This window comes from Theobroma cacao, chromosome 4, assembly GCF_000208745.1.
Source record: "Theobroma cacao cultivar B97-61/B2 chromosome 4, Criollo_cocoa_genome_V2, whole genome shotgun sequence".
Lineage (NCBI taxonomy): Eukaryota > Viridiplantae > Streptophyta > Magnoliopsida > Malvales > Malvaceae > Theobroma > Theobroma cacao.
In genome coordinates this window covers 5351695-5366479 of record NC_030853.1, presented here as the reverse complement: position 1 = coordinate 5366479, position 14785 = coordinate 5351695, and the positions used below count along the sequence as shown (strand labels likewise).

Genomic DNA, 14785 nt, shown 5'->3' with positions numbered 1-14785 from the left:
AAAGTTAGGTGTTGGGTTTTAGTTGATCCCGGTAAAAACTATTGTGAAAGGTTTTAGCTAAGCCTGGTAAAAGGCATTGTAAAAGCTTGGTGAAAGCTTGTGAATTTCACCGTAAATAGTGGATTAGTTTGGAAAATCCTTGGTTGAATAATCAAGGTAGTGAATGTAGGTCTTGGACCGAACCACTCTAAATTCTGCTATGTTCTCTACTCTGTTTTTGTTCTTATTTTCATTCATTCTTTTCACTTGCATTTGTTTCCACTTATAGCCAAATTTTGAAAGAGCAAAATTATGCTATTCAACCCCCCTCTAGCACACTTACTTGGGACCCACACCTAGAGTCCTCAATTATTTAGAATGCTTTTCTAAGTCTTTTATAAAAATATCTACTTTAACCAAAACACTATATTCCTATGTGAATTAAACTTAAAACAGACTCATTAAGTTCAGGCTCTAATCTAGCTATATACGACATATACGTATATTCCTATCTTATATACAAAATCAATTTATTCATTCAATCAAATAAATATGATCATTTGCTATTCTAGTTTTAGTTTACACTAAACCCTCTTTCCCAAGTTTGTTTAGGTTCCTAGATCAATTTAATTGGTGGTCAGTCAATTTAAAAGCATCAAGAGCAAATTGGAATAAACAATTCAAATCCCATTGAAAATAAGTTAGAAAAAGATTAAAAATTTAAACTACATGTGAGTTCAATTGTAATCCTAGAAAAAGAAATTTAGCTACACATAATGAAAATAAAAAGTAAAATTATATGAAGTTTAGCCATTGAGAGTAATCAAAAATAGTAAAAGCTAAGGAAGAAGAAAATAAACTAATTTTTGCTACATTGATCTTTAATCTTCCACCTCAACTTCTAGCTTCTTGAATCTCTCTCAAAATATCTCCTCAATGTGTATGTGTAGCTAACTTGTCCTTAAGCTAAATATTTATAATCTAACTTAACCTAATTTTACCTACGCTAGACTACTTTAGCCTAAAAATTCTTGGTATGGGCTTAGAATAAGTGTAGAGTCCAAGAGTCTTAAGTTAGCCCGCATAACTTCCTTTCCCTGTAGCTTCATATAGACTACTACACTTTGTCCACTTCCAATGCAATTTTGTCCTTCATCGATGTAGAACTGGACAAAGTGATCTACATAAAAGTTATAACTCTATCTCTTAGCTTTCTAATGATCTAAGAATCGCATCTTTTGGACATCTGAAGCAAACTTTATGCTCAAAATACTACGACATGTACAAACAAGGCTTGAACTCGTTAAACACCTTTTACCACCCAATTAAGCCTTATTCTTCTAGAATCCTACAAAAATATAAAAATTAATAAATAATAACTAAATTAAGATAAATAAATACAAGATTAAATTAACTTAATAAAAACAAACTAAATAGAAAAATAACAAAAAATAACAAAATTTTAACCTAAAGTCAAGAACTTAGCTAACTTTTAAGAACAATTTGAGATAAAAATTAGTCTATTTTATAGAATTATCAATTATATGGAATATGGATGGAAATATTATTGTGTATAGATACAGGTATGAATTTCGGTTCAAGTAATTGGATACGCATGAAAAGCATTTTAATAATTTTTTTACATAGCATTTAAATGAGTTTGAGTAATTATTAGGTTGTGGGTTTCTATTAGGGTTCAGATTAGGGTAGTAAATTTAAAAAATATTTGGGTAATTATAGGATTCAGGTACCTCATTTATTAATTGGGTTCAAGTTCGGGTACTTCAAAATTAGTGGATACTTTACCATTGCACCTGATGGAAATGTACAAATTTTTAAACAACAAAACCTAAAACTAAACTATCACCAAAATCACAAAATCTCTCTATTCCTCCTCTCCTATTATAGATTGGAACCCTTAAATTTCCCCACAACCAGCTTCTCCCTCACACCACGAAAAGCAAAATTTCTCTACTTGTCGACAGCTTTTTCCTCAGTGTTTTCCTTCTTTGATTTTTTTTGCTCCCTCTCTGGGTTCTAAAACTTGGGTGATGAATGGGTATTTATACCCATTTTTGGATTAACATTTCATTCCCCTTTTTTCTAAAAAAAAAAAATCATATTTTGAAAATTGTTGGATTAGGATTTTAATCTTATCATTTCCAATTTTTTTTAAAGAAAAATTAATTTCAATTTTTTGTGTCTTTATCTTTATTATTATCTTTCTTTTTTTTTTTTACTTTTTTATTATTATTTTCTTATTTTGGTGAGACATTCTTTATCATTATCTGCAATTATGTTCTACTTTTCTTCTACTCTTTTTTCCCATCATTGTGTTTTAACTTTTCTATTTCTATTTTTATTCTTTATCATTAGGTTTTGATTCTTCTATACACATATGCCTTTTGCCATGCAAATAAAAAGAGCAAAAATAAAACAATACAAGAATAAACAGAGTTAGGCTCGCCATAAATACGATTCATTCTTTTTATTATATTTTATGTTATTTGCTCTGATAGAGAAATTTAAAGACAAATCGTATGATACTTTGCAATGAATTAATTGCTCTCAGCTCTATTTTATGTGTATCTGGTTTTCCATTTGCTTATCATTTGGTTTTATTTTTTATTTCTTTCGTTTCTATTATGATGTTTATCATTATGGAATTTTACACAATAAACAAATTACATATCTAGAGTCTGCTGTGATTTTATGTTTAAGAAGTTGTAAAGTTAATATTCTGGAAAGATTTCTTCTTTTTTACTGAAGTTCAATAAGTCTGTCATAGTTTGATGGAATTGATTACCATTGATTCAAAGGATTATATGTTAACAAAATTTGTATTTTATTTCCATATCTGTTTATTTTTACTCTATATGTATAATTGACTGATGTTTGTTTTGTTTTGACAGCAGTGTTGTTTTTTCTATTTTTTACCTAATATTATTCTCTCATTCACCTTAATACCTTAGCTAATCAACTCATTACCAAACCTAACTTCTTATTTCCTTTTTCCCCATGCAGAGTATCCTCCAAAATAACCCAGTCATCAAGGAACAACCTCATTGAAAAGTCTTTGCCAACCTTTGCTACCAAGAAACTCTAGAATTTCACTCACAATTGTGCCCAACATTGTCTTATATTTTTTGTTCACAGGCAACATTATGAATTGAACATTATGATGTTAACTTTTGTATATATACAAAGATCTGCAAAAACACAACATCATATGAAGATCTTGATTTTGTTCATGGGCACTAACTTTTTGTTAGCTGACTGGCAATGAATGTATAAGATTATAAACACGTCTTTATATTTTTTGTTCTCAGGCAGCATGATAAATTCAACATTATAATGTTAATTTTTGTATGCACAAAGATCTGCGAAAAAAAAAAAAAACAGCAACAAATCATGATCTTAACTTTATTAATGAGCACTGACTTTTTGTAAAGTGGGTAGGAATGAATGTATAAGATTGTAAACACTGTCTTATATTTTTTGTTTACACCAAGCATGATAAATTGAACAGCAAATCATGATCTTAATTTTGTTCAAGGGCATTCAGTTTTTCTTAAATATGTGGAAATGAATGTATACAATTATAAACAATTATGATATACTCTTCCATTTTGTAGTAAAAACTATAACAACTTTTCTGTATATATTTTTTGTCATTAACACTCCCTTCAAGGTTTTTTATTTGGCCCAAGCACAGCGCACAGGGCCAATTCTAATATCTATTTATTTTAATCAAATTAATATTGAAAAAAATAAAATCATATTAAATATAAGTTCAAAAATTCGGTTCCAATTATTTTAGATTTGGATGAATACGAGTGGTTGGCTTTTATAGTAAAATAATTAAGTTATGTCAGATGGTTCAGACGGATTTTGCAAACTCGGCTCAACTTTGTCTGCTCTAGTGCTCATGACATAAAAAAAAATTACTTTAAAAATAAAATATTTCCAATTAACATAGTTTGAGAAAGAGACTCGTGAAAACGGTTACATTTATCGTGTATGCATGTATGCATTTAGTGTGCGGAAAGTAAGAAGGATACTTAGATTTGGTTGGGTTCGACCCACCGCAGGATCAAGGCATGTGACAACCCCCGTATCCGCAAGGACCCCCACCTTTGAATGAATGAAGACTAAAATCTAAAGCCCAATGAAAATTTTGAAACGAGGGGAAGTCACGTGACAACCCCCGAGCCAGCCCTTACAGCGAATTCTATATATTAAGCAACGAGAGCTCCAACACAGGCATAAATCGTTTTGTCTCCTTTATTAATAATATTAGAAAAAATGGTAGTCAAAGTTCATGGTTCGGTGAGGGCAGCTTGCCCTCAGAGGGTTTTGGCCTGCCTTCTCGAGAAGGATGTTGAATTCGAGATTTTCCACGTCGATCTTGACGCGGGAGAGCATAAGAGACCAGAATTCCTCCTCCGACAGGTGCCTAAATGCATCTACTTTATTTTTAAAACATCAATTATCATTATTAATTTTGTTAAATTTATCATTAATGATTGGGGTATTGTGAATTTGAAAGGTGATAATTTTTTTAATTGTAAACTATTTACTGAGTTTCAAATTAAAAATTTTTTTTTGCTATATCAAAATTATTTCTTTTTTTTTATATATATAAAGGGAAAATTTTATTGAATTAGTTTAAAATAACATCCTAAGTCATTGGACATTTAGAGAGTCCCCTAATAATAAGCAAGAAATGTTTACAGGAGGAACATCATAAACTTGTAAATCTATATTTAAATCATCGTGATGAGTGGCCATCCGGTCGATACATTGATTAGCTTCACGATGTATATGAGATAAGTGGCATTATCATTACTTGTGAAGTGACTGTCTGATTGATTGTAATAGTTTGATATTTGACTCCAAAGCGTTATCTTTGTTTTGTATTTTTTGCAATGCTAGTAACGAGTTTGTTTCCACTTGTACTTTCTTATAACCTTTAGACCAACATATCTCCAATCCATAATAGATTGCCCAGAGTTATGCAGTTAGAGAACATGAAATACCAATTTTGTAGGTGAATCCTGTTAACCACGCACCAGAGCTGTCTCTAATAAGTCCACCTGCTGTCACTAGTCCCGATTGCCCTTTAGCACTTCCATCTACATTCAATTTCACAAAAGATTCTATAGGTTTCATCCAGCTAATCAGTGTCTCATGCTTTACCTTTTGCTGGTCCCAAGCTTCTTTAGCTTTTGTCCATAAGGCCAATAAAACTTTTCATCAAAAATAGATAAGTTGCACCAGTACCAAAAGTATCATAAAGCATGAATAAATATGGTCTCCCATGGGATATCTTCAAAAACACCATACTCTTCATATTATTTAATATCCAGATTTGTAAATCTTGCACAAAAAAATCTTCTGTTGCCAATTTGGAAGGATGGATAGCCACGTCTGTTTAACTCTACTGCAATCTCGTAACACATGAATTAACTGCTCTGCAGAGTACCCACAACTTGGACATACAGGTGACCAATAATTATTATTTCTTATTTTCTTTTTTCTTTTTTCTTTTTTTTTACTTTTTGACCTTAAACCTTATGATGTGTCAATGTTATAAACTTTTGTATTCTGACACGTTAGCATACCTTCACTCACTCAAAAATTTCACATTGGTTCTGCAGCCGTTCGGACAAATACCAGCTGTAGAGGATGGCGACTTGAAGCTTTTTGGTAAGATTGTAGGAATCTATTTGATGATGTTGTCTAGCCTAACAAAAAAGAACCGCGTTATACAACTGTAATATATATATATATTTGAAAAAATGATGTAATTTATTGATTCATCAAGACATCATACAAACTGAGTATAATAAGAACTAATAAAACATCTCAATTTATCATAAATCCCCTCTCTATACGTAACTAGAAACCACGTTAAAAACCTTCTTATAAAAAAAATCTAATGAGATAAAAACCATGAATAAAAGGGAAAAAAAGTACCCTATAGTCATCTAATCATCAGGAAAATACGTTAACCTCCCTACATATTAAAGCTTTCAATTTCAGCTCCTCATATCTCTAAGCACAGCATGTTAAATATAGCTGAACATATCCTCTATTTTTCTCCACGCCACAGCTTCTTCAACAATCTCCCTCACTCCTTTTGCAATCAAGTGAGGTACATTGTTACACCAAATGTAATCTATATTATTAGTTCTTTAATAATACTATTAAACATGTGTAGAATTTAAAAATTTGACTTAAAAATAAATATATGTGCACTTTTATGTAAAGATATTTTCCTCCAAATAAAAACAAGGGTAATTACATTTCCATATCATTCAATATATTGTATTCAATTCTCTTCCTTGTACTACTAGTTTTTCCGAAGAACTAACTTCAAAGTGGATTGACCTTGCTTGAAAGGTGCTTCACACCCTTCTAAGACGTTGGGGTATATTTTATGGATTATTGTCTTATATAACATTGGTAGAATTTTTTAAATCGACAAATGAAATTAGAGAGTTGACACATGTTATATTAAATTATATTTAAGAAAATATATAAATTAATATAAGATTTCCGAATTTTTTGTATTTTTCATATTTTATTCCAGTATATTTAATATCTCTAGTTCTTTCTTCTTACACAAACAGCCTGCTATGAGTCAAATATTATAAGATCCCTCAAAACAACCTAAACTAGAGCATAATTTGTTGACTTGTTGTGTAATAAGTTTTAATTAATCACCAACAACTATTCCCACTCTTCTTCAAAATATGCAAATAGTTAGGCTTTAATTAATCACAAACAATTCCCTCTGCTTCAAAAGTTTTGTCAATGTTTTTTCTTTTTCAAGCCAAATCAATTTTGGTTATTTAATTTTCAAATATCAAATAATTAAACTTTTAAAAGCTAAATTTTGAAAATTTTAAATTTTTAAAAGAAATAATAAAAATTGATTTGATTTCATCTTCATTTCGGAATAACAAATTATTTGAATTGAGATTTTTAAGGCTAAGAAAAGTTTATTCATTCATTTTCTTGTTTTCTTTGTATTTTTTTCTCCATCTCATTCTCTCAAACTACTTTTTTTGTCTGGAATGATAGAACTTGTCAAAGCCTAAATTAAAAGATATAACATTTTGGACAAAAGAGAAAATGTTCGAATAGATATCAAATTTTGTCATTAAAGTTGATATTATATATTCTTTGTCATTATTGTTGGGTCGTTGGTTTCAGACAATTTGGCAGGTAATTGGTGTACCAAACAGCCATCATAACGAGTTATTGTTAGTTTGAAATCCGACAGGAATGGTTTATGAGATGCCTTTTCGGATTCTTTGTTTCTCTTTATTCTTTTAGACATTTTTGTCTTGTGCAGAATCGAGGGCAATCATAAGATACTATGCTGCCAAGTATGTAGACCGTGGTCCAAACCTGCTGGGAAACTCCTTGGAAGAAAGAGCAGTCGTCGATCAGTGGCTTGAAGTCGAAGCACACAACTTCAATGACTTGGTGAAAACTCTCGTATTTCAAATTGTCATCCTGCCACGAATGGGAGAGCATGGTGACTTGGCCTTGGCGCAGAAATGTGAGCAACAGCTGGAGAAAGTCTTCGACATCTACGAGCAGCACTTGTCGAAGAGCAGCTATCTCGCTGGAGATTCATTCACCTTGGCTGATCTTAGCCACCTACCAGCCATTAGATACTTGGTAAACGATGCTGGAATGGGGCATTTGGTGTCGGAAAGGAAGCATGTGAATGCGTGGTGGGAGGACATCTCTAACCGATCTGCATGGAAGAAGCTAATGGAGCTCTCTAAGTACTAGTTTGTTTCCACCATTTTAGATCTTTTTTACTTGTTGCCGACCTACTCTACGAATAAAAATCTTCTACTCCTTTCGTGCACCATATATAAATTTTTATTTCACGTTGATAGTAATGATATAACTAATATTATGTTATCTTTATATCCAAACAAGGAGTAAAATTAATTATTATTAATAAAATATTTAAAATTAATAAATTTTTATCACATCATTTATCTTTCGTTCTTTGTTCTTTCTTCTTTCACGTCATTTATTTTTTATATTTATAAATTAACTTAATTTTTTTATTGGTTTTAGTTGGTTTACAACCTTTATCTTCCCATCCTCAATCCCAAGATGCCATCTGAAAACCATGACCTTTAATTTCTTTGGAACAATGGCAGCAGAGGCGGAGGGGAGGGGGGCCCCCTTTCCAACAATTTTTAAATTTTTATAATTTATCTGTATTTTTTAAAAATTTTATAATTTCGCCTCTACAAAAATTTTAAAATTCTTCTAACATATTTTTATTTTTTAAAAAATTTATAATTTTACTCCTACAATAATTTTTTGTTTAGTGAAATATCTCAAAACAATTAGTCAATAACTAATTTGAGTAAAACTAAAACAAAACCAATTACATTTTCCAAAACAATAATAAAATTAATTGCAATAAAATTATTTTCAAATACCACTTCTCCAAAACATCACAACCACCACTTGCTCTCTTTTCCTTTTAGCAAATACTGTAGAAACAAAAAAAAAATCTTTTTTTTACACTTTTTTGCTTGTAAGCATTTTCTGTGTAAAAAACTTTTAGTCAAGAACTCAATTTTCAAATCATAATAATTGATTAGATTGGTTTATTTTTAACATTTTCAACTTTAAATTTTTTCTTTATTTAATAATTTTTACTTGATGATTTTGATTTAAGATTTACCGTCTTAGTTATTTTTTATTGAAGCCAATTTGATTAAGCACCTAAGGTTAATTATTACTTCTTTATTTAGAAATTGCTTGATTGTTTTCCAACAAATTAGTTATGCTTTTTTCTTTGCTTAGATTCTTGTTAACAATTAGGTTTTTTATTCGAAGATTGCTTTCTCGTTGAATTGTTTATTAATATTATATTTAATTTTTGTGATTCATTTTAGAGAATTACTTCTCCATTGAATTATTTATTGATAGTCCTTAATATTTTTTAAGGATTGCTTCTCATTGAGATTTTTGTTATTATATTCGTTAATTTTATTTGTTATTAAGTTTATCTAGAAATTGAGTTTATTGTCATTATTAAATTATTTATGATTATATTAATGAATTCTTTTAAGTACATTATTAAGATTGATTCCTTTGAATAATTTTCAAGATTTATTTGTATAATTTTCATATGAACTTTTTTTTATCTAAATTGTTTTATATTATTATCAAACATTGAATTTCTAGTATGACTGTTTATTTTATAAACATTGTTTTCAATTTTTTACCCCCACAAACGTAAAATCCTGACTTTGCCACTGAATGGCATTACGTTTTTTACAAACCACAGCTTATTTGACGCATATGTTTGATTTTTCTATATTTTACCAACATGGAAAATGTAATTAAGTTGAAAAAAATAGTGAAAAAACATGGAGATCAAAACGAATGGTTTCTTGGGAGAATAAAGAATTCTTATGGTCAAGATCGATAAACCGATTAATTAAGCAAAAATTATGCCTAAGTTCATAAAGTTCAATCAATCAACTTTGAGATTCAATTGATTTGATAAGTTTTGAAACCGATTTTTTTTTGTTAAAGGTTTTTGTTTTTTTAGCTTTTTTTATCCGTTAACTTTTTACTAGTGGCACCACCGATTTGAAGTTCGATCCAATCTTTTAATAATTTGTCTCAAGTCACATCATTCCTTTGTCTTGTCAAGGAAGTTTCTACCAATGGTATTATCCCACTCTACTTTTCACAACTCCTCTTCAATTCTAGAGAGAAAAGCTCTCTCATATCTCCTATTTTCTTTTTTATTTTTTTCAAAGGCAAAATGAAAGATTTCATAAATCATTAGAATGAAATTTTCCCTATACAATTACATCAACAGGGCAATAAGCTCAGAAAACAAAAGATATTGGTTGATATACCCTTATATCACAATAGACCCTCCAATATTGTTTGAACATCCAAGCACAAAAGCAAAACATCCTTCCTACAGACAAAGCAGGATCCAATCGAGCAAAAACATAAAAGCCATCCCCTGCACTTCAAAACACATGCAAGGTGGGTACTTGAACCCCTATACGAGAAAACAAAAGAAGCCAAACAAAAACAATGGCAAAACCCCTACACCCTTGCAGAAACATAACCTCAAGAACCAAGTCAATGAAGCCAAGCAAAACTACACACAAACAGTAGTCAACAGTTTCCCCATCAACCAAGCTGAAACACAAGCAAACCACTAAAAACTTCCCTAATAGGTTAGAGGAGATAAGAACCTTTACAAAACAGAACCCAACTATAAGCAATTACCTCATCCGTGAACAAAACAATTCAACACTTATTGGAAGATTCTTATAATATCAAACTGCAGGTCCACACCTTCCTTAGCTAACGCATCAACTTTTTGATTTGTTCCTTTATGATATGCTTAATTTCCTAGCCAAGCAAATCTTCTTTAAAGCATTCAATTTGCAAAATCCATTTACACATCATCTTGGGTGAAATGTCGAGATTCTTTGTCCATTTCACAACATTGGCTAAATCACTTTCAATAACAAAACAATACTCTTCTTTCCATGAAGATGTCGAAAAGATAAGGAAAGCCTCCCTCACTATCCATATCTCTGCCAGGTTGGAATTGACCTCCCCTAGTGGTATAGAGAAAGTGATTTTAACCACACCACTTGAGTCCTTTAGGATGCCCCAAATTCTAGTTGGTCCCGATAACCTTTAGTAGCACCATCAACATTGAACTTCATGTAGCCCATTCTAGGTTTCTCTTGGTGAATCCTTTTCCTCCCTTGTTTCTCTTTTTTATGTTGTACCTTTAAAAAAGGTTGTCTATAGATATCAAGCACCAATAGGAACTGCTTAGGCTATTTTGCATTGGCCCATGTTGCCATTTTAATTTTTGTCGTTTTATGGCACCGATTAGCTTTCCATTCCTTACCTCTAAATCTAGTCTCATTTCTACATTTCCATATCGACCACACAATGGAGAAGAGAGCCATTCTCCATATTTTGTTATCTAGTCCCTTTAAGTAAACTTCATTCCATGCCATAAAAAAGTCTTTAGTATTACTAGGTGTGACCCATTGTACCCCTCAGCTTTTGACCAACCAAAACCGTAGTTTCCATGACTCATAACAAGTTAAAAACAAGTGATAACATGTTACAAAGTTGAACTCCCTTTTTTTTTTAATTCGTCATTAACCCCAATCTTACCTAGCAACAAATGTCGCAACCCGGTACTCTCCTCGAGCCCATGACAACCGCCGCGATGACCCGGTAGACATTCATTACCCGGAATGCCAATCGAAATCTCACAAGGCTTTAATATCAGTTTTCTCACCTCCCTTGCGAGCAACAGTTGCTAATATCATATTTTAAGAGATTATAAGCTATTTCCAAACCAAAACAATAAAAAAATAATTTTCGTCTCACAAGGGTATTTTGGTCATTTTCCTCTGAAAATTTTAAAACCATCTAAAAATGTAGTGTATGAGTGAAAGATACATATTTCATAACCAAATATAAGTTTAGATGTCTAAAACATTCATTTAAAGTGAAATGATAGCTATTAGAATAAAATAAAAATATTAAATAAAATATTCCATTTTCTTATGAAATAATATTTATAGAGATATCCGTAAATAATTTTTGTAGCGTAAAAGCAAAATAAATTCGTACAAACAGTAACACAGTGAGGCAGAGTATGTAATTTAATTTACAATAACATGTGGGCCCCTCCGAATGACCAAAAGTAACGAAGGCTACGAACCTACAGTTTTGAAGATGCAAATCCAACTGTAGCCCCGACGAAATCAGCTATCTACAGGCTAACCTGAGCTTGAAATGGGTGGAAAAGAGGGGTGAGTTTTTATAAACCCAGTGAGTAAACAAACATCATCTAAAATATCTAAAGCCGAGTAAATAGAGACAATTTAAAATAGTTCATTGTACTATGATTCATAACGTTTCAAACTCATTTCAACTAAACAAAATAAATTCATTTCACTAAAATAATCAACATGACTTATGAATTTCTGAAAAATTTGGCTCGTGCCAAAACTTATTCTCGGAGATACCTTGGTCGAGGCATCTAACCGAGTCAGCCAAGGCTATTAAAGAAAAGTTCATATTCGCATAAAAAATATTTTTTCGTTTAAAAGCATAGTCGTTCCTTGGCATTGGCTGAGTTCACTTTCATGTGGTGGTTTAGCGAGTAGTGAACTCTAAAGCTTTACCTCAGGAGTTACCCTCTGCGCCTCTCGTACCGATATAAAATATAACGAGGTTTACCGTGCCCCTCTAATAGGCTAATCCACAGAATCTTGCCCACTGCAGTAAGTTAATCGATATCCCACCAAATCAATAAAAGTTTCGACAGCATGACATGGCAATTATATTACTACCCAGTCCGTCAAAAGCAAAACAAACAGTTCATACAATTTCAACACAATTTCCAATTCAGTCATTCATGCCAATATCACCATAAGCCATTCAATTCAAATCATAAATTTACAACACAAACAAACAGTCTCCAATTACTCAATTTCTAAAATCATTATTCAATTTCAAAATGATTTATAAAACTCATTTCATTTAATCACATTTTACTTATAAAACATAAGAATTTACCATTTAAACTCATTTTTCTATAAAATCACAAAAACGAATAAAAACTACTTTAGATAATTAAGACGATAATAAGGTTACTCATGATATCAGGAGTTTGAAATACTCCTATTCTTGGTTCTCTGGCACAATGTCTTTACCCTTGTTAGAAGACTCACCACCTATACACAATACACGACAAATAATTCAATATATTGTGTCATGTCATTATAAATATATTTCAGGCTCTATATGAATGCATGAGGTTGTTTGGATAGTCACTTAAAGACGCTGTTACAAGTTGGTTCAATTATGATCGAACTGGATCGATTTTCGACCTAATTCGAACTTCCCACCTTTGATTTAACCAAAACATCCAAATTGACTCCAATTATATTCATCACACTTCCAATGTCCCAAAATACACCAAAGCGCCTCAATGAGCTTGACTTTCTCATTGTTATTCAACTTATTTACTAAAAGAACTATACTTTAAAATTACCATTTTCGATTTCCATCACCACCATTCATTAAATTCTAACTAAATAACACAAGATATCACAAGAATCATAATCACTAGGTTCTTTATGAAATTCAGCCATGGTGGGTGCATAAACACTAAGGTTTTTCATACTTGATTTTTTTTTTATACCATAAATCATTAGTTCCTAACCAAATCACTTGAAATAAAATCAAATCCACCATCAACATACCATAAGGAAGATTCGGCCAATGAGGGTGATGGAAGAACATGAATTTTTCTTGTTTGCCTTTCATGCTACACATCACCAACCAACTAAAAACACTAGAATAACATGTTTTCCAACTAAATTCATCATCAAATCTTCTCCCCCTAGGTTCGGCCAACAAGGGATCTGTGAGAACCTGTCAAGCTCGATTAAAAGATAATATTGTACCGAGTGGTATAATTAAGTTAAATCAAGCCTTGAACTAGTTCAAATAGAAATTTTAAGAGAAATTTGAAAATTCTAAAACCCACAGAATGGCTTAGAATAGTGATTTGGAGTTCAAGGTCTAGTTTGGAGTCCATTAGGAAAATTGATCGATTAGCGACAAAATGGTCATTTTACCATTTGATGATAAAATGGAGATTTTTAGCCAAGATTTGATCACATTTGACCAAGAATAATTATATGAAATATAATTATGATTATTGGAGTATAAAATGATGTTTAGCAGTGAAAAATTGTGATTCTCGGTATTTTTGGAGCACAAGGGCAAAATGGTCATTTTACCACTAGAGGACTAAACAGGAATTTTTATAAAATGATTTTTACCCCATTTGGTTAATATTGATCAATATTAGTGTTATTTGAGGTTGAAAAATAGAAATAATTTGATTCTGGTACATTTCGTAGCATAGGGGCAAAATCATAATTTTTTTCACCTCGGGGGGCAAATCGGTAAATTTTTCACCCAAGACTTGTCAAGACCGAGGGATTTTAATTGTGGTAGGATTGGATAAATACCAGAATATTTGTGGTGGAAAATTAAGAAGAAAAAGTCAAAAAGTTTTTTAAAAAATTAGGCCAATAAGCATATGACACGTGGCATGCTTGATTATTTTATTATTTTCTATATAAATCAGCCCATTAAATCCCCAATTCTCTCACCATATTCGGCCTAGGCAACCAGCAACAAGAACAAAGGAAGAACAAAGTAAAAAACAAGAAAACCTATGTGGAAATTGAAAGAAAAAGTGAAGAAATCAAGGAAACAAGCTAGGTAAATTAGAATTTCTTTAATTCTCCTTGATACCTAGCTTACCCATGCTTTTGTTCTTGATTTTCTTGATTGAATATTGAGTTATCATGATGAATTCAATTCTGAAAAATGGGTATGGAAGAGGAATTATTGTTGGAATAATTTGATTTTAGACTATGTTAGTGTTTAGGGATAGTTAAGCATGGTTATGAACAAAAACAAAAAAGAAATATTCAATTTCTCTAGGGTTCCTTGTTGATCGAACCATGAGGGCTGAATATCAATGGGGGATTGTTTTTATTTCAAGGAAATGGCTTGGAAAATGATGAATTAAGGTGAAACGGTTATGTAGAAAAAAAATTCGATGCTAGTGCACCAAATGACCAAATTTTTCTATAAGGAACTGTGAGGGTTCTAATGCTGAATTTGGCTTTATTTAAATGGTATGTGGTAAATTAAGGTATTA

General features: G+C 31.2%; 1 protein-coding gene across 1 annotated transcript; it reads left to right on the top strand.

Moving 5' to 3' along the window:
* On the top strand, positions 4238-7904 carry LOC18601254 (glutathione S-transferase F11). The gene is made up of 3 exons (XM_007032135.2): positions 4238-4431; positions 5640-5688; positions 7343-7904. Exons 1-3 carry the CDS (start codon positions 4285-4287, stop codon positions 7789-7791), a joined length of 645 nt encoding a protein of 214 aa, XP_007032197.2. The 5' UTR covers positions 4238-4284; the 3' UTR covers positions 7792-7904.

What these genes read in the sequence shown, in the direction of transcription:
- LOC18601254 (XM_007032135.2), top strand. Translation starts at nt 4,285, where the DNA reads ATGGTAGTCAAAGTTCATGGTTCGGTGAGGGCAGCTTGCCCTCAGAGG. An exon ending in CAGAATTCCTCCTCCGACAG is followed by an intron (nt 4,432 to 5,639) that starts GTGCCTAAATGC and finishes TTGGTTCTGCAG; the next exon opens with CCGTTCGGACAAATACCAGC. An exon ending in TGGCGACTTGAAGCTTTTTG is followed by an intron (nt 5,689 to 7,342) that starts GTAAGATTGTAG and finishes TGTCTTGTGCAG; the next exon opens with AATCGAGGGCAATCATAAGA.